The 23,707-nt window shown below is 39.3% G+C and overlaps 1 protein-coding gene across 1 annotated transcript in view; it reads right to left on the bottom strand.

Annotated features, from left to right (window-relative positions):
• The window catches only part of CPQ (carboxypeptidase Q), a 369,106-nt gene that overhangs the window by 146,568 nt on the left and 198,831 nt on the right, over nucleotides 1–23,707 (bottom strand). Inside the window, exon 4 of the mRNA XM_065895425.1 lies at nucleotides 21,810–21,921. Within this exon, the coding sequence (XP_065751497.1) occupies nucleotides 21,810–21,921 (112 nt within the window). The remainder of the gene's footprint in view (nucleotides 1–21,809; nucleotides 21,922–23,707) is intronic.

Below are 23,707 nucleotides of genomic sequence, written 5' to 3'. Positions count from 1 at the left end.
TTTATAAATCCCTTTATTTGTAAGGCAATCAACCCTAGCTGCCTCAACAGACAGCCAAAACTCTCAAATCTCTATGCGTTAGTCCAGTAAATGTTGACTTTTGCTCATGCAAAGTCCAAATACAGGTTGATGAGAGCTCTCTTCTATCTGGTGATTCAGACAACCAGATTCTTCCACCTTTTTATTTCCTTCTTCTTATATAGCTTCCAGGGTTGCTCCCAGGGGCAGTAAGGGTTAGAAGAGGCATACAAGCTCTTAACCATTTTAGCCCTGGGAAATTAATTCACTCTCCTCCACAGTCCTTTGGCCATGGCCATCATAAGTTCCCAACCTCATAGCAAGAGAGGATGAGAGAACAATACAACGTTTGGTAAGCATTAACTCTTTCTTTCATAGGCTTGAATTCCCTAAATTAAATCCCTTCCTGCTTGAAATATCTGAGGTGGTTTTTGCTCTTCTTATTGATACACTATGAAATAATACATAAAAGTGTAGAACCTAAATATATTAATTTTATGAAGAGGCACTAATCATTAGTTTCCACACCTAAATGTGTAATTATTGGTTTTGCTGTGTATGTATACAAGCATATTATCTTACATAAAATTTTATATACATGCTTATGGCTTGGCTCATATACCTACTGATAGATATTATTTGAATTAATAGATTCAACAGTAAAGACTAAATTGGCACTAATGTCTTAAATGAAGAGAACAAAACTTTGTTGATATGTAACTTATTTATACATATATCTGCCATTCCTTTGAATTAAAATGATCTATTTTAGTGAATAATAATGACTTTGAAATTTATAAAGGACTGCATCTGTTGTACCTGTAAAGACCAGGGCTCATATCATTATTTTCTTATACCAACATGCCTGATGATGCATAAGTTTGTACTAAAGTGAGCAAAAGTGGTTGTGAAACAGGACATTGACTCCTGAATTTCGTAATCATTATATTTTCCTAGAAAGCTATTAGCTTCTGTTTGACTCTTATCAAGAAACGAATAATACATACACAGACTGACTCATGCAACACAATACCTTAAAACACTTGTGTTATTGTGATTATAGGTGTAGATGCATATACTGTGCTAAATGTTCATTCTTTCCATTTGAAGGTGATGTTCAATGGACAGGCCCTTGTTTCCATCTCAGTGACTGTGCTGAAGCTGGGTTAATTTCCAGGGATGATGTATAGTCAGTGCAGGTGGCAGAGCTTACCCCCCAGGCAACATTCAATTCCTGCCTGAATTGAGAGATTCATCACTGTATTCTGCCTACTTGTGTCTCTGTCAACAGATGAAGGTCACGTTACTCCCTCTAACTTGTGTTAACAGGAAATGTGGGTACAACAAGCAATCTGAAAGATAAATATGAACTGAGAGTAAGCACTTCAGGTGAGCCATTCCAGGACTGACGTTTAATTCTGCCACTTTGCATTCAGGTTAATTTATGGAAAAGAAAATGAAGGGAAAGACAGTGAGTGGAAACTCACCTTTACCAAATACTTACTCTGGGCCAGATTCTGTGCCCAATATTTTCAGACATATTTCCTTACTGATTCATCACAACATCCCTTGTAGAAGATATGACTGTTATCTTTATTTTATAATACAGAGGCCTGACTGTGTCACTTACTGTCTCAAAAATTTTGAGCACAGCTTCTTGTCTCTCTCAGCCTCAGTTTTCTCATCTGCGAATACCTACCCTATATCTAGGCATTTCTCACACTTGGAATTATTTAACATTTCCCTTCCTTACTAGACAATCAGCTACATGAAGCTTTCAAATGCACACCTGTCTGATGCCAAAGGCCTGCTTTCTGCCAGGCCTCAGAGCCCACCTGTAGGAGGGGATTTGAAATAAGAGCTCGCTTGGACAAGCTAGAGCCTCCCCAGGCACGTGTGCACCCTCAGGCAGAAGCTGCATTTAGTACAGCACTATGAGAAGTTTATTTCTGCCACTAAAAACACTCATACATCAAAGACCAAAGAAGAAAAACAGCAGAAGAAAAGTGGCCACTGCTGATAAGCAGAGAGGGTCATCCCCCTGGTGATGATCGCTGGCACCCACACGTCAAGGGACCTACAACAAACCTGAGTGGAAGTCAAATGCCTCTAGTCTGTGTGCCAGGAACTGAGACTAGGGAAGAATCTACAAAGAAATATCATGAACTTTCGAAGGTCCTCACTTATGATCAAGGGCCAGTAGTTGGTCTGTTGATCTGCTGTGAGTCTTGTGCCTTCTCAGTCATTGAGAGTGGAAAGTGGGAACCCAAACTAAAAACTACCACTCTCTACAGAGCCAGGACAAGAACCTCAAAGATAACAAGAATCAAAGTAACAGCCTATAATTGCTTTAAACTTTTCCCTGTCACTTCATCAATCAACCAATGACTATAGTACATACCCCACTGTGGACCAAGTTCTGGAGATACAGCAGTAAACAAGATACATAGAGACCTTGCCCATGTATAGCTGATAATCCGGCAGTGAAGGAAATGTCAAGAAATCATTGTATGTGTGGACCATGCCTAGACCTCGGGCAAGATTCTTACTCATATTTAACAGACAAGAAGACCGAAGCTGGGACTTGTAAGAGGCTTTGAATATCGTTTTTAAACCAGTAAGTGGCACAGTCAGGCCTCAAACGTGGGCCTTTACATTTGTCATCCAGGGCTCTTTCCATATTGCTATACTGCCTGGCTGCCTGCTTCTAAGGACCACTTTCTATCAAGACACCTGCTTTGAGTCTACTGAAAGCTGAATATGGTGAATACAAACTGGAACGAGAAAAGAGTAAACAGATTACAGGTGATTCTGGAGCTGACCTCGAGTCCTCCCCTCTCTTGGTTTTAAACCACAGGGCTCTTGTTTTAGGAGGGGTTTTAAAAAGGAGGTAGAAAGCATGTCTCTGAATTGCACTATGATTCACAGAGCTCCTGCTTAGGCTAACTATGGTCTTTATTAATTTCCATGAAAAAAATCTTTCTATCATCAGGACACCTGTGACTTTCCTAGGGCTCACCTGTCACCCAGTCAGTAGATGTCTTTGTTGAGCATTTACCATAATATCCATCCTGCAGTTTCCATCCCTCCTAAAAGAGGAGCTTTAGGCGAAACTGTGAACCTCACAACTATACTATTGGCAAGGCCTTTGGGAGACATCCATCTCAACAATAAGAATTAGCTCTTTTTGGAACCATCTCTGGAGAAAAGGGACAAATAAAAATGGTTGTTGAGGCAGGTGCTGGAAATGTTTGACCAGTGGAGACTGATCTGAAGAGGACCTAAACATGAGTGCACTTGAGTTCTGCGTGGCTGTGCTTCTTCCTTCTTCTACCTGTCCGACAGGAGACTGACTATTCAATACGCCAGCTAACAGGCCGGGACTCTGCCGTGTTCTCAGCCTGGCGGTAGGTGCTGGGGGGACTACTGTGCAGAAGACAAAAACTTAGACACTGGAGAATGTGGTCTGATTAGGAAATTGAGATCGAACGTGAAACAGAGAATAAAAATGGGCCGAAGGAGTCCAGAGAGAGGAGAGGTTAATTTGGGCGGGAAGAACTGCGGAGCCTTCGCTTCAGACGGGATTGACTACGTGTTACGGGATGTGGTAAGTTTGACTAGATGAGCTTGAAGAGAAGGGCAGGCTGAGCAGGGCACATGGTGTCAGCAAAGGTGCAGGGGTGGGAGCGAGGAGGGTTTGTGGAGGACACAGTGGCCCATCTGTGAAGTAGAAGATGTGTCTTGGAGAGCAATGGGATTCAGCTGGTGGGTATACTACAGCCCACCCAGGGCCACAAGTCAGAAAACCTGGCTTGGGACACATACCATGGTCTGTGTCCTGGCACAAGCCGCCTTCTCTCTGGGCTTCCCATGAACAGTCAGATTGTTCCACTGGATGAAGATCCCCTTCCAGCTCTAGCAACTATGATCTTTTGATTTTCAAAGCTATGGGGGTCCTACTTCTGGCTAAAGGTCCAGTGGGAGACAGAAAACCAAGGTCACAAAGAACAAACAGGAAAATGTCTTATTATTTTTTCTAGCACAGTTGAGACCCCCTGGAATTCCTTAAACCAGAAGAAGGAAGTCTGGGTGGTTCCACATGGAGATTCTTTTCCTCCCAGGACCCACTGTCCAGGGGTGGTGGGGCTTGAGGAAATCCAGCTCACATGCATTTCTTTTCTCTTCTGCTGTGCATGCTTTAGGTAGTAAGACATGCTTCACCAGGCACATCCTATAAAACTGGTCACGCACACTTCTTTCTTCAGAATCATTTCCTCTTGAAAGTGCTTCCTCACAAACAAGTTATTCAATGGCCACCGTGGCAGTTTTCATTTAGTGCCTCAGAACTAGGGCCTGCAGAGGGCCTGCCTTCTGTATGCAGGGCACACAGGGACCAATGACAGGAATCACCTCTGCCGCCTGGTCGCAGAGAGGAGTCGTCGTGCAGGGAGCACGGCGAGGGTCTGTCTCTCGCAGATGGAATTCACACAGCAGATAATCTTGTCTTCGTCTCAGCACAGCCAGGGAAAACATGACATCTTAAATAGCTCCTATATAAACCAAGGATTGTGCAAACAAACTATTTTGATCTAGATGTATTTCCCTCAAAGAGAATAAATACATAAGAAAATCCATTTTTGAAGACCAAATAAAAATAAGCACGTATACACACACTCATCAAGGGAAATCTTCTAAGACTTTGATTTTATTACTACTATGCAGCGTTCTCAGTTCACATTTAACTGAAGGAGGAGGCATTTCTGTTTGATCATTTTTATCTCCCCCCGCTTAGCAAGTAACTGCTTTTTGAATTGCTAGCTGTTCTTAACAAGAAGCAGAATGACCAACGTTTCCCTTTCCTTGTGATGTCTTATAAGATTTCAACTGCTAATATTACTACTTCCACCACTGAGTCACATGAGATAAATCTTCCCAAGTTTGTGAGGTCAACAACCAAGGTTTCATCAAAGCTGGGAAGCAGCATCTGTACTTGGATGTTTCTCACGGTTTCAAGCAGTAAATTACGGGGAAAGAGAAATAAAAGGCATTTACCGAAATTAAATCATCCGCTCACAAATAGTACATTTTTTCCCAGTCTGAAAGATTTGAAAAGAAAACAAAAACCCCGGATGTGTATGCAGTAGGAAGGGGCAAATGCTGATCAGTCTTAAGTAATATATATAACAAAATTTTAGAAACAGGACTTATGTAGAGTAGGAGGTATAAGATTTATTTTACAAAGTGAATGTAATGAAGTTAATATCACTGAGGAAAGATAAAAGATTATTTCTCTTCTCTAGCCATCTTTCAGTCAATGAAGGGGAAAAAAAGTATGCAAAAACTGCATCTGAACATGAAATTTCAGGACAGCTAAACATAACAAAACTACCCCACAACTGAACTAGTGAACAGCAACCAGGGCCAAAAACAACAACAACAAAAGGTCTGAATCTCTTGGATGTAGATCAACTCATCTCACACATTTTTGAATCTAAAACAAACTCTACATAGTTGCTGACAGACAGTGTGCAAAGAAATATTACTTCAAAGATTATCACAGCAATTCACAATGACAGGACAACTCCCATCATGGGAATTCACTTCATGTCATTCATTTTTTTAGCACTTGGAGAATTATGAAGAATTTGCCACTGTGACCACAACTAATCTCACCACTTGAAAAAATTATTCAATAAAATCTATCTTCTTCCATAAGAGGAAATAAAGGTCACTTTAAACATGTGTAGAGCAAAAAGGACTGAACGTAGCCTACGTTAAAAGAAGTTTTCTAAGTTAATATTAGGAAGGACAAAAGAAAAATGATTAAACGATTAAACAAAGACCAACTGATAAACAAAAGGCTAAAATCCAGAGACAGTGTAATGATGGCGCCCAGATCAAATAGACGTAGATGTGGCCTTCCCACCTGACTTCACGATATGTACCCCAAACTCATTCCTTCAAGCTGCTGGGCCTCCCCAAGCCAGGCTACATTTTTACTAGGTTGCACCTCTGGCTTCTTTCTCTCTTCTTTCTTTCCCCTTTAGCCATAGTTGGCTTCCTTGCCAGTCTTGTGTTTCTGAAAGAGACCCAGGGCCTCTGTGGATTGACTCCTCTACTCCCCAAGCAACCTTTCCTCTGAACTTCTCACTTTCCTGGCCCAAAGTATTGGAGTGGGGTCAGTTCTGCTAAATCTGACAGACACTATTATTATTATTATTATTATTATTTTCTGTGGTACATGGGCCTCTCACTGCTGTGGCCTCTCCCGTTGCAGAGCACAGGCTCCGGATGCACAGGCTCAGCGGCCATGGCTCATGGGCCCAGCCGCTCCGCGGCATGTGGGATCTTCCCAGACCAGGGCACGAACCCGTGTCCCCTGCATCGGCAGGCGGACTCTCAACCACTGCACCACCAGGGGAGCCCCAGACACTATTATTGATATTATCTTCTGTTGGGGGCGGAACATGCAAAGATGAAAAGTCATGCTTAAGGAGCTCAAGTCTTACAGTGGAAACATTGGGTACACATAACATATTGGAGATGGGGTGAAGGAGGAGAGGTGAAATAGTATGGCAGATTTAGGGATCTGCAGTAGATGTCTCATAAAATACCCTTGAAGATACAGAGCAGGCAGCAGCCCCCATGGAGGGGCTTGGAGGACGCACATGTTCCCGCTTCCCACGTGACTCCTACCTGTGCCCGCTCAGGGACCTACACCGACTCCTTCCAGGCCACTGACCAACAGCGGCCAACATCACTCTCCAATTCATTCTCTTTATCCATATTCCCCAGATTTAAATGTATAGGCTTAAGTGTCCTCACTAATATACCTATCCCTCACTGAATGACCTTTCTTCACTATGAAATAAAGAACGGCACATAGAAGCAAATCAGGTAAATTACAAGGCCAGAAGTGTGATTCAAAAGTTTGGATAGGGCTTCCCTTGTGGCGCAGTGGTTGAGAATCCGCCCGCCAATGCAGGGGACACGGGTTTGAGCCCTGGTCCGGGAAGATCCCACATGCCGCGGAGCAACTAGGCCCGTGAGCCATAACTACTGAGCCTGCACGTCTGGAGCCTGTGCTCCGCAGCAAGAGAGGCCATGATAGTGAGAGGCCCGCACACTGTGATGAAGAGTGGCCCCCACTTGCCGCCACTAGAGAAAGCCCTCGCACAGAAACGAAGACCCAACACAGCCAAAAGTAAATACATAAATAAATAAAAATTTGGATAATAGAACTGTATTGTTTATCCCTCTAGCAAGTGCATTTTAAAAATATGCTCTAAGTACAGAAAGCAACAGAGAAATTGCTGCTCCTCCTGGTGGCTTCCTGATTCACCTTCCCACTGTCTCCTCAGGCTCTCCAGTGACTAGTGTTTCACCCACTGTCCTTCAGGGACAGGCCAGCTTCTGAGTAAGCTCGGCTGTGAATGTCATGAGTGGCTTAGATTTGGAATTAGGGATTTGTTTCTTCTTCAATGATGGTCGTTGGGGGTTGGGAGATGGGGGATGCAGGAGACCTGCTTAATAATTTCCAGGAAAAATCAGTATAGATTTTTCTAAGGCACTATTCTGAAAGAATAAATAGACAAAAACCCACAGTGAAAATCTTTAAGTGAGGGCTGATTACGTAAGTTGCATTTACAAAAGCTGGCAGAATCACTGATAAGAACACACTTGCTTCAATGGCCCAGGACTTTATAATCTGATATGAAAGTTGGGGTCATTTTTTCAAGGGTGGCAATGAGATGATTTTGTGTGATAATCTTCCTGCTAGTCCAAATAACATCCTCTGAAAACTAATATACACCTGTGCTTAGACCACTTAGGAGCTGCATCTCCAAACTCTGTAGATGCTGTGAACTGGGTGAAGAAGGGGATTAGCAGTGACTGCAGAGGCAGTTTCGGGACCAGCCAGTAGTAGCTAAACCTTGAGAGAGAAGGGGGTAGGCAAGAATGACTTTTCTCTTTCTAGGGCTCTAACCAGTACCTTTATGCCAGCGTTTCCACAAACCTAGGATTGAGAGAGGGTCTGTAAGCGAATTTCTAAAAAACACAGAGGAAAAATTATACCTTTATATGTGAAATGGTTCCCTCTGTAAGTTAAATTGACAATTTAATTTCTTTGCTCTTGGCTGGAAGAATATCAACTCGATAACAGTAACACTGGTCATCTCATGATAAAAGTATGGTTGTTATAAAGTTTTGTGATTAACAAAATTTGAAAATAAATCATTATTAGTTAACAGGTTTTTTTTTTTTTTCTTCAAAACCTTGCAAAGCATGAAAATAAAGATGAAAACACAAAGGAAGCTGGATGGTAAAATGATTGGGGACTATAGGCCTTGGCCGTCCATGCTTTCCTCCTCGTCCCTTTCTCATTATTCCATGACAATAAATGCCATAGACAGGTCACCATCCTGATTTTCCAGTTCTTCTTTTTTCCAAATGCCAAGCACCAGGCTGAATGAAAGGAGTTTTGCTTTCTTAGAAAAGGACTAAAGGACTTCTGGCTGCTCAAGGTGATGCCAAAGGGAACCTTTCTCATATAAATATGTATTAAGTGCTTAGAAAGTATGCATTTAAAAAACTATTGTTTAATGCACAGCACTAACTCACAAAAAGAGAAAAGGAGGGAGAGAGAAAGAGGGAGAGAAGGATGGGAGGGAAAAAAAGGGAGAGAGGGAAAGAGGAAAAAAGAGAAAGACACAGAAATCCTCAGATCCCAGAAGCAGTAAGGGAATTTAAGCTAGAACGGAAAGTAAAAGCTGACACTGCAGTAACCTGGGGTTTTCAAAACCTCAAGCTGAGAAAGTAACTGGGAGGCTGGTGTAAGATCTCAGAGATGCAGAGAGATCAAGCCCAAGTAGAGCGGATTTGCTGGGCTGGCACCTCCATACCCGACTCTCGCAGGATACAAAGGGACAAGCTATGACTTAACCCATATGTAGTTTAAGTTAAAAACTCAGTGGAAGAGACAGAAAGTAGAATGGTTGCCAGGAGTTGAGGGGAGTGGAGAAGGAAGAGTTAGTGTTTAATGGGTAGAGAAGTTCAGTTTCACTTGATGAAAAATGGAAAAAGAACTACCATGGGGTCCCCTTTAGGAAGAAGGTAACTGAACCAGAAGAAAGGAATAATAGATAATAAAAAATGTCAGTAAACATGGTGGCAATCTAATATTACTTATACTGACTATAAATAATAATAACAGCTAAAATTCACTGAGAAGTTATTGTGTGCCAGAAACTGAACTAACTCATTTAATTATCGTAATAAACCTATAGGTAGATGCTATTGTAACCCCATTATACATATGAAGAAACTGAGGCATAGCACACTTAAACAGGAATATAGCCAGTAAGTGAAAAAACCAAAAAAATAATAATAACCAAATAATAAATCTGGGGAGGATTTGGAAACAAGGCATAACTAAAACACTAGTCACCAAGAATATACATGAGACATATGATGGGAGTGCATATACTGGAGCAATTTATGATTGCTGTATTATTTAATTAAAACAAATATACATGTGAGGGCTCCCCTGGTGGCGCAGTGGTTGAGAGTCCACCTGCTGATGCAGGGGATGCGGGTTCGTGCCCTGGTCCGAGAAGATCCCACATGCCGTGGAGCGGCTGGGCCCATGAGCCATGGCCACTGAGCCTGTGCGTCCGGAGCCTGTGCTCCGCAACGGGAGAGGCCACAACAGTGAGAGACCCGCGTAACGCAAAATAAATAAATAAATAAATATATATATATATATATATATATATATATATATATATATATATATATATACATGTGACATTTCAACAATAACCACTAAAAGAATAGGAAGAAAATGAATAAATTTCCAAATGGTGGAGGGAAAAATAGGAAGAGAGTGTAGGAAAAAACAATGAATCCAATAGAAAGCAAAAAAAAAAGAAAAGGAGAAAAAAGAAACAAAAAAGGCAGCTTTAATAGAAAAAAGTTAGAAAGTTACTAAAATATAGGTAATCACAATAAAGAGAAGCAGAACAAACATATCCGTTAACTGATGTTGTGAGATTGAATATTTAAAAATCTAACTATACGCTGTTTACAACAGAATCAACTAAAACACAATGACCTAGATTAGTTAGAAGTAAAGGAACAGAAAAAGAAAGAGTAACCAAAAGAGAGGTAGTCATGATACAGTACTAATATAAGATAAAATAGACTTACAGGGAAAAAACATTAAGGATAAAGAAGGTGTTTAGACTCAACCAGGTAAAGCAACAAAGCTTCAGATTATACAAAGCTAATTAAGCTGATAGAAATTCAAGAAGAAATTTAATTTAATTTAATTTAATTAATTTCAAGAAGAAATGTATAAAATCTTAGTGGGAGATTTTAATATACTGCTCTCAAAACCTGATAGAGCAACCAGATAAAAAAAAACTAGTAATGATATAGTAGTTTTAAACAGCACAATTAATACATTTTCTCTAATGAAAGAATATGTAGAATGCTATTCCCAGAAAAGGAGGCTACATATTCTTTGCAAGTCATAAGAACACATTTTTAAAAAACTGACCAATAAACCAAAATTTTGTCTCAACAAATACCAAAGAATCAGTATTACATAAACCATGTTCAACAACTACTACACAGCAAAACTGGAACTCAGTAATATTATTAGAAACTTAAAGAAAGCTATAATAATTAAAGAGTCAAAGAAGAATCATAATGAAAATCCTAACATGTTTAGATTGGATGGCCATTAAGACACTATGTCAAAGCTTGTGGAAAGTAGCTAAACCATTGCTTAGTAAGAGATGTATGGCCTTAAATGTAAATGTTAGAAAATAAGGAAGAAAATAAGTCCACATTAGTGGACTAAACATTCACCTGAAGAAGACAGAAGAAATAAATAAAACACAATAAGCCCACACATGGAAGAGAATAATACCATCTATGTAAATTCAAAATCACAAAAATGATATAATACTGTTTTTGGATAAATACCCTTACAGAACAATGTTACGACAATCAGAACACGGTTACAACTGCAAGGGGAGAAGGGGATAGATTGTGGAGAGGTACAAAACAGGTTTCAGCTGTATTGGTAATTTTTAACTTCTTTTAAACTAAGGACTGTTAACAAATATTTGACATTGTTAACATTTATGAGATTTGGGTGGAGGATTGTTAGTGTTTATTATTCTATGTCTGCTTCCAAATACTTGAATTATTTTTAAAAAGGGGGGGCAAAGAAAAAAATTGAAGAGAAACATTAAGACGAAATAAAAGATTTTCTACTTTTGTAACTTGTAAGTAGCATCAGCCTTAGGCTCCTCATCTGTAAAAGGAATAATAGTAATTTCTACCTTCCAGACTCTGAGAACTGCATATCCAGCATGTAGCCCAGAGCTTGGAACAGCGTGCTCTAGAATGCTAAATGCTGTTATTATTTCATCCTAAAGTCAGGAAGCATCTCTTTTCATCTTCACATCATTCTAAGAAGACCTGGCTGAGAAATCTTTAGGGCTTCCCTGGTGGTGCAGTGGTTGAAAGCCCGCCTACCGATGGAGGGGACACGGGTTCGTGCCCTGATCTGGGAGGATCCTACATGCCGCGGGGCGGCTGGGCCCGTGAGCCATGGCCGCTGAGCCTGCGCGTCCGGAGCCTGTGCTCCGCAACGGGAGAGGCCACAACAGTGAGAGGCCTGCGTACCGCAAAAAAAAAAAAAAAAAAAAAATCCCTACTTTATAAGTTTAATCACTGTTTTTTGTAACAACGTAAAGTTCCAGAAAAGTAATAATTTGAAAATTCCTCTAATTCCTCATTTGTGGCTAAAAATGACATTCAAATGTTTTCATCTAAAATTATTCAACTATAAAAGATGAACTCACACTTATATCTTTCACAAAAAAGTAATTCCAGTATGCAGCACTTCATAACATCTTCCCTTGTTCTAATGTGCTGCTTGAAACAAGTGACTATGGGATGGCTAAGCGGATAGATGGTCTATGGTGACGTGAACAGAGATATAGCCTTTGAAACACTTCCTGACTTCTATTTTCCTATACACATTAACCAAGGCAATAACTCGGAATACTTTCAATTATATTTTAAATGTATTTCTTTTAAAAAATGCCATTATTACAGAGAAAGAACAATAATGCAAGCATCAGTGGTCATTGTGCTCAGTTTTCTATGCATGAGGATCCTCTGAGAATGCCTGGAAATTGTGGGGTTTTGACTATATTAAAAAATAGAAAGACTTCTTGAGAGCTCAGTTACCAGGGTAAAATGTTAAGAGTAAGTACTAGATTTGATTCTTTGTTTTCTCTGCCTTGATTTTTTTCTATATTTCAAACAATTTACTTTGTAGTAAATTATGTTGCCCTCAACAGCTATTTCCTGTTTTTACTAGTTTTTTCTTTAGGGATATTATAAGTCTTTGTAAATACAGCATTACTAGGTTAAGAACACTGGCAGAGAGAGAAAAGGGGACGAAAAAGATGAAGATCTCTCCATCCCCATATCTTGTGAGTGTTACTTTAATTCCACGTCACATTTTTGAAGCATCTATTAACTGCCCTTCTCTACAGCAATGAGGAGAGAATCAGCCTTATATATACTCTTTTTTTAATATATAAATTTATTTATTTATTTACTTATTTTTGGCTGCGTTGGGTCTTTGTTGCTGCACGCGGGCCTTCTTTAGTTGCGGCGGGCGGGGGCTACTCTTCGTTGCAGTGCACGGGCTTCTCATTGCGGTGGCTTCTCTTGTTGTGAAGCACGGGCTCTAGGCGCGTGGACTTCAGTAGTTGTGGCACATGAGCTCAGTAGTTGTGGCTCACAGGCTTTGTTGCTCCATGGCATGTGGGATCTTCCCGGACCAGGGATGGGACCCGTGTCCCCTGTACTGGCAGGCGGATTCTTAACCAATGCGCCACCAGGGAAGTCCCTATATATACTCTTGAATGGTGGCTATACGGGGGTGATGGTTCTTGAGTCTGGCTCATCAGAACCAGCTACCGTTCTTTTATTATGAAGGCTTCTCTGCTTTAGGGATGGCCTTGACCAAGCCCAACTGTGCAAAGAGATACAGACATCAAGCCTTGAGAGACAAGGTCGATCCTGAGATTATACCCCCTGCTGGAATATTCACCCTTGTTGTTTTGGCAATTAACACCTAATAATAAGAGTTATTATTACTGATGATCTAGTGGGGACCAGACACTGCCTAAATTATTTCAAATCATCCTATAACAATTCAAGATAAATTGTTGCCATTGTAAGGAAGAGGAAACTGAGATTTAAAAGGTTAAATAGTTTGTACAACATAATACTAAGTAGCATAGAAGGATTTGAACCCAAGATACTCTAACATGGAGTGTATGCTATTCTACTATCCATGCTACCTCTCGTTTGCCTACAGGTTTTGAGTTATTTAGGGGTTAAGGAAGCAGCAGTTCATCGGTTAAAAAGTCCATGAGATCTGAGTCACATGGTACAATCTGGAGATGCTGGTGTCAAGCAAGAACATGGGCTGAGTTCATCACTGATGATTTCTCCAATATGAGGATGGCATTAGCAGGATTACAAATAAGTAATGTGACAATAGTCAACTTCATTTAATACTTTATTTAGCTTATCATGTCCGTCACACATCTAGTAGAAACTCTCCATTTCTAGAGCTTGCTTTTGGGGATGTTCACAGGGCTGGTGGTGCCTAAAAATGAACTAAACTAAATCCTTATCTCCCAGGACCATTTAAAAAATCCAGTTAACCATAAAGTTCCGGTCAGATGTCCATAATATATTTTCTTGTTTTGTTTGCAGACCTTTGTTTTTCGGCACATTTACTGGAACAGAATTTATTCTAAGCCGAGCAGACCACAGCTCTTGCAAAAGGCAGCATTAGCGTGATGCAGCGAAGTATGTAGGCGAAGAACACAGCATCCTTGGAAACCCCGTCACTTCCTCTTTGGTATATTTAGCTGGCTTGTCAGCCACATGGCAAATAAAATTTGCTTAGTTAACTCCAAAACTGTGGTTCTTCAGGCTCTGTATAGCTGGAATCTCCCCACTCCACTTTCCTGTGTCTCCATTCTATTCATCCCACTTCCTTACAAGTTAAATGGATAGCCTAGCCAGTATCTTTAGAAGAAGTCAATCTCATGCTTAAAATCTTCAACGGCTCCTACTGCCTATAGCACCAGCTCTGAAGTTCAGCTTCGTGTCCAATGCCCTTTACAAACTGACCCTCATCTGCTAAACTCTCACCACTCCTCATTCACCTATGGCTCTAGATTTACTAAAACATCCTCCACTCCTCAAATTATGGACCTTCATGAGCTCTAATCGTGTCCTTTCTTCTCCTGCTTCCCACCCATGTGAAGCTATTGATGCCCGACTGCAAGCTCTTTGATGGAATGATCTGCGTCTTACCCATTTTATTGGCCGGACATGAAGCAGGCGTTCAATATTTATTATTGAAATAGGAGATCCCCCTGTGAGCCGAGTTGCACAATGCTGTGATGATGCAGTTCTAATGAGGTAGCCTACATTTTCGAGGCAGCCCTGCCCTGGACTTATATGGATCCCATTCTTGAGTGGAAAGAAATCCACTGGGGCATTACGGATACCATTATTACGTCTTTACATAGCCATTCTTCTCCAGGATAATTAGTAGCAACTTTTTTTTTTTTTTTTTTTTTTTTTTGCGGTACGCGGGCCTCTTACTGCTGTGGCCTCTCCCGTTGCAGAGCACAGGCTCCGGACGCGCAGGCTCAGCGGCCATGGCTCACGGGCCCAGCCGCTCCGCGGCATGTGGGATCTTCCCGGACCGGGGCACGAACCCGCGGCCCCTGCATCGGCAGGCGGACTCTCAACCACTGCACCACCAGGGAAGCCCAGTAGTAGCAACTTTTAAGGCTTCCTTTTCCTTTACCAACACCACATTTCTTAACTTTCTAAGGCATACAGGCCAAATCAAAGCAGATGTCGGGGAGGAAGCTGAGCATGCTATGGACAGAGGGGCCCCTGAGACCCTTCCTCTCGCAACATTCATCTGCCACCTCTCCAGATTCTGTCAGACAGGAAGGAATGAATCGCAAGGCTGAATGCCACTGGGCCTGGGTCTTGTCTCCTTTGACACAGAAATGGTATATTTTAACTACATGATAAAATAGTAACAGCAATATTCATGTAGTTTAAGGCTTTGAAAGGACTACAGAATCTCCCCTACCACGTCCAAACTAAAAGGTAGAACACATTCTAAGTGATTCATTTGTAACAAGCCTTACTTTATCTCATGACATATTTGGAAGAACAATCTACACACAGTTTGTCTTTTTACACACACCACTGGAAATGTCTATGTTAGCTGAATGACATATAAAGATGCAAAGTGTTTTAGTGAGACTAACAATGTGTTCAAACCTCAAGAAAAGGTCTTAGCAATTCCCAGCTGAAAAAATATGTATCTGCCACAGGTCTTAAGGTAAAGCCAGATACTACATACCTTGCCACTATAGGAAATAACATATTTAAATAAAAAATGAGAAGATCATCCTCTAAAGACCATGAGAAGGAGCTAAAAATGCTCCCTGACTATAAACCTACTTTTAGGAGTTAGAAAAAAAGAGAAAAAGCAAGCAAATTCTTAGTTTCTAATTCTTCCATTGTTCTAGGTATTTGCATCACTAAATATAATTATAAAGAGTCAAGACCAAAATTTGTTCAGAAAAAAAAAGGCAAACAACCATATACAAATTAAAATTCAAATTAATAAAAATAAAATTTAATGTTGGCAAAAACATTTTTTTCTAAGACTTGAAACAAGTTAATTTCTTGGACAGTTCCAGAAGCGGACATATTATTTCCTAAATGTATTGAGGTGATTTTAATAGGAAACCTTTCCCAGGGATGTAAGACTCCCTTCTTGTGTTCACAAAATAATTGTGGAGGAAGTGCATCCAAAAAGGGAGCAGGGAAGAGTTTGTGGAATGTTTTAAGATCAAAAGTCCTTCTAGAAAAAATAAATCCTACCAAATTCTAGTGCATTGGGGGCCACAGAAAAACCTGGCAGAGAGAGCCTTTAGTATATGTTAAACATTTCCAATAATACTACATTTATCTTAATAAAATAGGCTTAGTTAGTGCAGAAATGAAGTTATTTGTTGGGTAAAGTTTGCACTTGGGTGGGTACAGATGCTCTTCAGGAATATTCTTATAAGTAATATAAGAATAATCTCCACCATGCCAGTTAAGGAACCATTACATGGTTCTATCTTGTCAATATTCTGGCAATCGCAAGAGCCCAAAGACAGCCTAGAAAATCTAGAATGAAAATAAATCCAAGGCCATTTGTACTCAGTTCCATGAAGTATACCTCAGCAAGCATTCTTGGATTCTTCCTCAATTCTGCCAACACCAGTAATGCCCCAGAGCAATGCTTCCCAAAGCACACTTGAGTCATGGAATCACTTTCCCAACAAATGTTTTTTGATGAATAAAGAAATTACCAGGACATGGAAGCAACCTAAGAGTCCATCATTGGATGAATGGATAAAGAAGATGTGGCACATATATACAATGGAATATTACTCAGCCATAAAAAGAAACGAAATTGAGTTATTTGTAGTGAGGTGGATGGACCTAGAGTCTGTCATACAGAGTGAAGTTAAGTCAGAAAGAGAAAAACAAATACCGTATGCTAACACATATATACGGAATCTAAGAAAAAAAAAATAAAGGTCATGAAGTACCTAGGGGTAAGATGGGAATAAAGACACAGACCTACTAGAGCATGGACTTGAGGATATGGGGAGGGGGAAGGGGAAGCTGGGACAAAGTGAGAGAGTGGCATGGACATATATACACTACCAAACGTAAAATAGATAGCTAGTGGGAAGCAGCCGCATAGCACAGGGAGATCAGGTAGGTGGTTTGTGACCACCTAGAGGGGTGGGATAGGGAGGGTGGAAGGGAGGGAGATGCAAGAGGGAAGAGATATGGGAACATATGTATATGTATAACTGATTCACTTTGCTATAAAGCAGAAACTAACACACCATTGTAAAGCAATTATACTCCAATAAAGATGTTAAAAAAAAAAAATTACCAAGAGAGAGTTTCCCAAACTTATTTGACCATAAGAGGAGGTCCTTTCTAATGGAACCTCCTTTCTAGATCTGGGCTAGTCCCAAGTTGGCTTCATGCTCTATCTCTATTCGTTAGGTTTCTATTTCTTAGAAGTTTTTCATTTCCCTCACTCAGTTATTCTGGATTGGACTTCCTGAGACATTTCCAAGGGAGGCTTGACCAGGGCCTGGGAGAAGAAAACCCTCTTCCTGGATGGATCCCCACCTCTGACAGGGAACCCAGTGCATTAGAAATGGCTACATAAAGCTCTAACTCCACCAAAGCCTTAGCACGCATTTGGTTGTGTTGCCTGGTGTACTTCTGGGCATTGGTGACTCCTGCATGACTCTTCCTACTTCCTACCTCTGGCTCTGTAGTTCCTGTTAACAGAGTGTTTATGGTGATGGCAAGACCAAGAATTTTTTTTTTTTTTTTTTTGGCTTTTGAGAGTTTTTTCTTAATTACTAAAGTAATACATGCTTACTACACAAAAATCTAATATTATATATCAGGTAAAAAGAGTATCTCCTGCAATTCCGCAAACCCTCTCTTCCCCCCCAATCCCATGACTGTTACTGTCAACAGTTTTCTCCTCATTTTTAATGATACACAGGACTGGAAGCTCTATAATCTGCTGGGAATTCTTCATTGTGCCCCTTTTGCTTCAGGAAATTCTATTTATCTTTATAAAAGAAAGCTCAAATATCACTTTTGTGAAGGCGCCCTGACCCAGCCAAACCATGCTGGTCTCTCCCTTTACCAGGTGCCCGAAGTAATTTGCACATATTTCAATTAAAGAGCTTACAACAATTTCATTGCAATTTTTGAATTAAATGTCTCTCCTACTTCTAAGACTTCAAGGACCAGTCTCATTCCTCTTTGTTACAAGGTATCTGGCAACTGACATGCAATCAGTACACAGTAAATATTTGTTGAGTGAATGAGTGAAGAAATATATAAATAAAATATTTTTCTAACACACAGACTTAAAGCTGTATAAAAATCAGTCAAATTTCTCTAAAAAGATGTTTCACACATATCCAACATTTCAACAACCAGGTAGTACTGTTAATTACTTTTCCCGTTTGTTTAGGCCTGAAAACTTAAAAATTCTAACTTCATGGAAAATGGTAAAGTTGGAAGAATTTGGGGATGGATGGTGGTTTATTATTCAAGGGCCAAATGAACATTTTGAAGCATAAGATCTTTGGCCATAGGCTTTGTCCACTGACACCAGAACATTCCAGGAAATGACATTTCCAATAAACACTTTCAAGTCCAGTAAACCACAAACACAAAAAAGTATTCAATGGCATTTCACAGCAAATAGCCTTCTGTTGACAGTTACTCAGGAATGACTGGTTATATTTGCAAAGCACAAATATCTCTTCTGTTAGATTAACTGAATATGGTTTTAGCTGATGGCTTGGGCAAAAGAGTGAATCTATAAAAGTAGTGAAAGAAGTGAATAAAGGAGAAGAGACATGAAGGATGAATCTTCGAACAATATTTCTAAATATCAGAAAGTTCCACTGGACCAACACTTCAAATTAACAAGCCCCACTGAGGGACTTTGACATGCATTCTGCATGACATATTGTCCAAGGAATAGCAGCCAGAAGGAATCTCACTTTTCTTGGAAAAAGAGATTGCCATAGAGCTTTCATATTTTACCAACTAAACAGTTTGGGGGTCAATGTAATTAAGTAATATAATTATGAACCCATTTCTTGGCCTCTAGCCCAAAGTGCTATTTCTTATTCAAGTATATCGTTAATTTTCATCTAGAAGGCATATGTGACACGTTAGACATAGTTCTTCATATTAAAAGACATAGACAATCTACAAACAGAAATCCACAATCTAATTTTAATTTTAAAATTAAAGAGTAAGACTCAGTGGGTGCAATCATAGGATATGAGGTATAGCACGGATTCTAGGCATTCAACTTAAGCAGGAAGTGGCCAGGAGAAATTTAGACTCTTGAAAATTTAGTATGAAAGTAGAAAATGGTGAAGGGGTCAGTGGATTTCCATCATACAAGAGATGGTGACTTAAATAGTAAAGGGAAAGGATATTTAGGGATACAATAGCAGCTGGCCCTAGAGTTACATCAGTACAATTAACATATTAAGTTAGGAGGCAAAGCTGGTGTGGGGTTTAAAAAAATATGGTACTGTCAGATCATGCTTATTAAATAATAAAAGTTAAAATTTATTGTGTATCTGGGTTGGGTTAGGTACTGTTTTAAGTATATTATGTGAATAGATTACTTAATTTTCAGAGCTACCTTATGAGATAGACCCACACACTCTGGCTCCAGAGTGTTTTTTTAACAGTATGCCATGCTGCCTCTTAACACCTACTCAAAAGAAATATTAGTCTTTATTTTAGAGTTGAATTCATGTGTTTACATAGGTGTTCAGAAATCTATAGGAGAGTTAAGTCCTGAATTGAACGAGACTGATTACTAGCTACCAAAGGCAACTGAAGTCAGTATACTTTCAGAGCTGGAGAAAGATACTCAATTCACCTTTGCATGGTGTTTGACATTTATTCATGCAATTGAATTCAACTCAATTAACAGTGATTTAGGGTCCCATGCTGAGTACTAAAGAAGTAAGATTCAAAGCGTAGAGGAGACACAATTTTTATGCCAATCTAGAGCAGATAAAAATACTCTGGAAGCTAACAGTTGAACAGAGGTGAAGAAAACGAAGTCCAGAGAGTTCAAATGACCTGCCCGAGGCCAAAAAAGTAGTTTGTGGCACAGAGGGACCTAAAAATCTAATTGAGGTGGGTCCAGGTCTCTTTTTACACTCCACTCTGCCTCCTGTCAAGCTGGTTGGAACACCTGGGAATAAAATTAACTTCTAAAATAAATATCTGTGCCCTGTAAAGAGGAAACTGTTGGATATTTGCCTGCCTTGTCTCTAGAACCCACTTCATTCTGGAATGAAGTTAAGGACAGAGAGAACAGATAGCCAAGGGGATATTTTTTTTAAGGTTAGAAGAGGAGAGCATTCACATATGGAGTCTCCCAGATCTCCTCTGAAGGAATGAGTGTTTTTCGATATTATTTGCTGGGCAATTTATCTCTCTCAAACCTTACCCAATTCTAAAAGCAGACTTGACATTATATCTTTATTGATAACTATGTGTGTAGGTGCATATGTATGTCTTCAACTATGTTCTAAGGGTCTTAAGAACAGAGGACATACTTTAAACCTCTCTGTATGCCCAACTTTTACAAAATGCTTTCACATAGTAGCTGCTCAGTATGGTAATGATGCTAAAAGTATAAGTATACACAATGTAAGTTTTCCAATTAGTTTGTTTCATTTTTTAAAAAACGACCCTGTATTCAGGTCTCCTAGAAAATTTTTAATAGCTTCTTTTAGTGGGTCAATTTTACGTGCCACCCTTTCTGCCCACAACCTGCCGGAGACATTTGGCAATGTCTGGAGACATTTTTGGTTGTCACAGCTTAGGGGCTAGGGGAGAAAGGTGTTACTGGCATCTAGTAGGTAGAGGCCAGGGATGCAGCTAAACATTCTACAATGTACGGGACCCACCTCACAACAAAGAATTATCCGGCCCCAAGTGTCAATAATGCCAAGGTTGAGAGACACCGGCCTCTTCAGAAGTTAAAAACATGCACAATCACCTTCCCATTTCTCCATTTTTAAAACACAAGTAAGACGTAAAGCAAAATGATACACTAAATATTTGCCTCGACCAAGACAATGTCAGTAGTCTAGTTAAGATGAACAATTATTTAATGGGCTGACTTAGGATTAGTGGGGTTCATTAAAAGCCAGAGGAAAAGCATGAATTTAAACACATGTATACTTAAGTAAGCAATGGAACACCTTCACCAAAAGGCATGTTCTGACCTTTACTACATCTGAAACCAAGGTTACTCCACAGTTACAATATAAAACGTTCTGCACATGAGGCATTTTCAAAACCACCACTGGTCTGATTCAGACACGGAAGTCTCATTTCAGACTGTTTCATTATTTCTAACCTCGCTCAAAATCCACCTTTTGACCAGCACACAAAGAGGAAATGTATGTTTTTTGTTTGTAAATAGGGTCATCAAAATACACTGTTTTCACAATTAGTCTTTCCTTTTGATGCCTGTCCCATGTCTAGGTTAACCTGGAAGGTCCAATTTTTCATCCTAGATTCCTTATTGTGGCCAAAAGCACCATTCCTTCAGGCCTACTTTGGCTCCTTGACTTCTATCATGGACAGACGACTGCAGTAAAGCTATCCTAACAGCCTGATGATGTCTTTAAAGACAAACAAGGAAAAGGAAGTGGGGGAGCTGCTGATTTTTCCTTCCACTTGGTTATGCTTTCCTTACATAATCTCTAGCTGATGTAGATGCATTTGCTACAGTTTTATTTGCTTGTTCATTTTCCCCCGTGGCTGATCATATTTGATCCTTTGGCTGTCTGGTGGACACTTGAATAAAAATTTCTTTCTTTAAGGGGACAAATTAGTTTTTTTCTGGGAATCAACTGACAAAAAACATACAGACCTCAGGAGGATCTTTAAACATGGCATAATAACTAATCTGTTGAGCATTCTGTGTATTGAGTTAAACATGTCACCACTGACACTCTCACATGTTGGTTAACGACTTACTAAATACTCACCAAGATCTTTAATAAGCGAGAGTGCTTCCCATGATATAAAGGCTCCTCCACCATCATCCATCGCACCCTGCCCAACATCCCAGCTGTCCAGATGTCCACTGACCAGTACAACCTAGAATAATAAAAAGAGAAAAAAAATTAAAACTGAGCAGAAATGACATCAAAGAAGAAGCAGTCATAGGCATTCCAAATATATAAATGAAACTTTTATATTTTCTATTTTTACTTTTTAAAATATGTGTGTCATTACTAGTGGAAAACTTGGTATAGCGGTGTAAGGTCATCTTAATAGTAATAAAACTTCTCACCTTGTACTTCTCTTTATTAATATAATTTTGAATACTAAAGAAAAATGGTTTATTACTGACAGATGTTTGACAACTTTATTATATGGCTTAAAACCTAAATGACATAAAAATGGAGCTCAAAACTTCAACCATGTTCTCAACTGTCCCAAATTCTAGCAGACAAATAATAAACATGTGTTGAATTGAATTCAAATGAAAAAGTGAGAATAATTTATCTATTTTTAATTATTGTGCTTTGTGCATTATGAATCACTCTGGTGTTGAATAAATAAGTATGCTGGAGTTACAAACTAGAGTCTAATTAAACAGAAGAAACTTTAAGAAATATCTCAATTTATGTGTTAAATAAATCTGTTGATTATATTATAAATTTTACATCACCATAGGTTTAAATTTTTTTCAAGAATCATTAGTAATTCTCTCCAGGAAAATATAAAAAATATTTCAGTGAAACTAAATTTTATGGACATATTTTATTTTATTTATTTATTTTTTGTTTTGTTTTGTTTTAATTTTTATTTTTTTAACATCTTTATTGGAGTATAATTGCTTTACATTGTTGTGTTAGTTGCTGCTGTATAACAAAGTGAATCAGCTATACGTATACATATAGCCCCATATCCCCTCCCTCTTGCGTCTCCCTCCTACCCTCCCTATCCCACCCATCTAGGTGGTCACAAAGCACCGAGCTGGTCTCCCTGTGCTATGCAGCTGCTTCCCACTAGCCATCTATTTGACATTTGGTAGTGTATATATATCAATGCCACTCTCTCACTTCGTCTCAGCTTACCCTTTTCCCCTCCCCATGTATGGACATATTTTAAACAAGTTAAAAACCAAGTAAAATGACGCTAGGTTAATAGGATATCCACATGGCAAGTATGTATCTTGATCTCTAGATCATGTAGTATATGAATGTCAAGTCAGATGAATTACAAATTTAAATAAAGATATTAGAGGAAAGCATAGAACAGCTTTGTCAACTTAGAGTAGGCAAAGATTTCTTAAACTGGACAAAAAAGTACAAACCATACAAGAAAAAATAATAAATTGGACTTTAAAAATATTAGGAATATTTGTTCATCAAAAGACTCCATTACAGGAATGAAAAGGCAATCCACAGAGGAGAAAATATTTACCACACATATTTCAACAGAGGTCCCATATCCAGATTATATAAAGAACTTCCATGAAACAGTAACAAAAAGAGAGTCAAATGATAGAAAAATGGGCAAAAAACTTGAACAGACAATTCACAAAAAAAGGATATATCAATACAAATTACTAATAATCATATTAAAAGTTGCTCAGGTTCATTATCATCAAGGAAATATAAATTAAACCACATTCACTACATATCCACTGGAATAGCTAAAATGAAAAAGACAGAAAGTATTGGTGAGGAGGTGGAGCAACTGGAACTCTCATACATCAAGTGTGAGTATAAATACTTACAACCACTCTGGAAGACTGGCTTATCTACTAAATCTGAACATACACACACCCTAGGACCCAGCAATTCCGCTCCCAGCTACACTCCAACAGGAAGGGATGCATATGAATGCTTTCACCAGAAGGGATGTACTAGAA

The sequence above is a fragment of the Phocoena phocoena genome, chromosome 17 (assembly GCF_963924675.1).
Source record: "Phocoena phocoena chromosome 17, mPhoPho1.1, whole genome shotgun sequence".
NCBI lineage: Eukaryota > Metazoa > Chordata > Mammalia > Artiodactyla > Phocoenidae > Phocoena > Phocoena phocoena.
The sequence above is the reverse complement of the archived record's forward strand: the minus strand, read 5'-3'. Positions and strand labels throughout refer to the sequence as shown.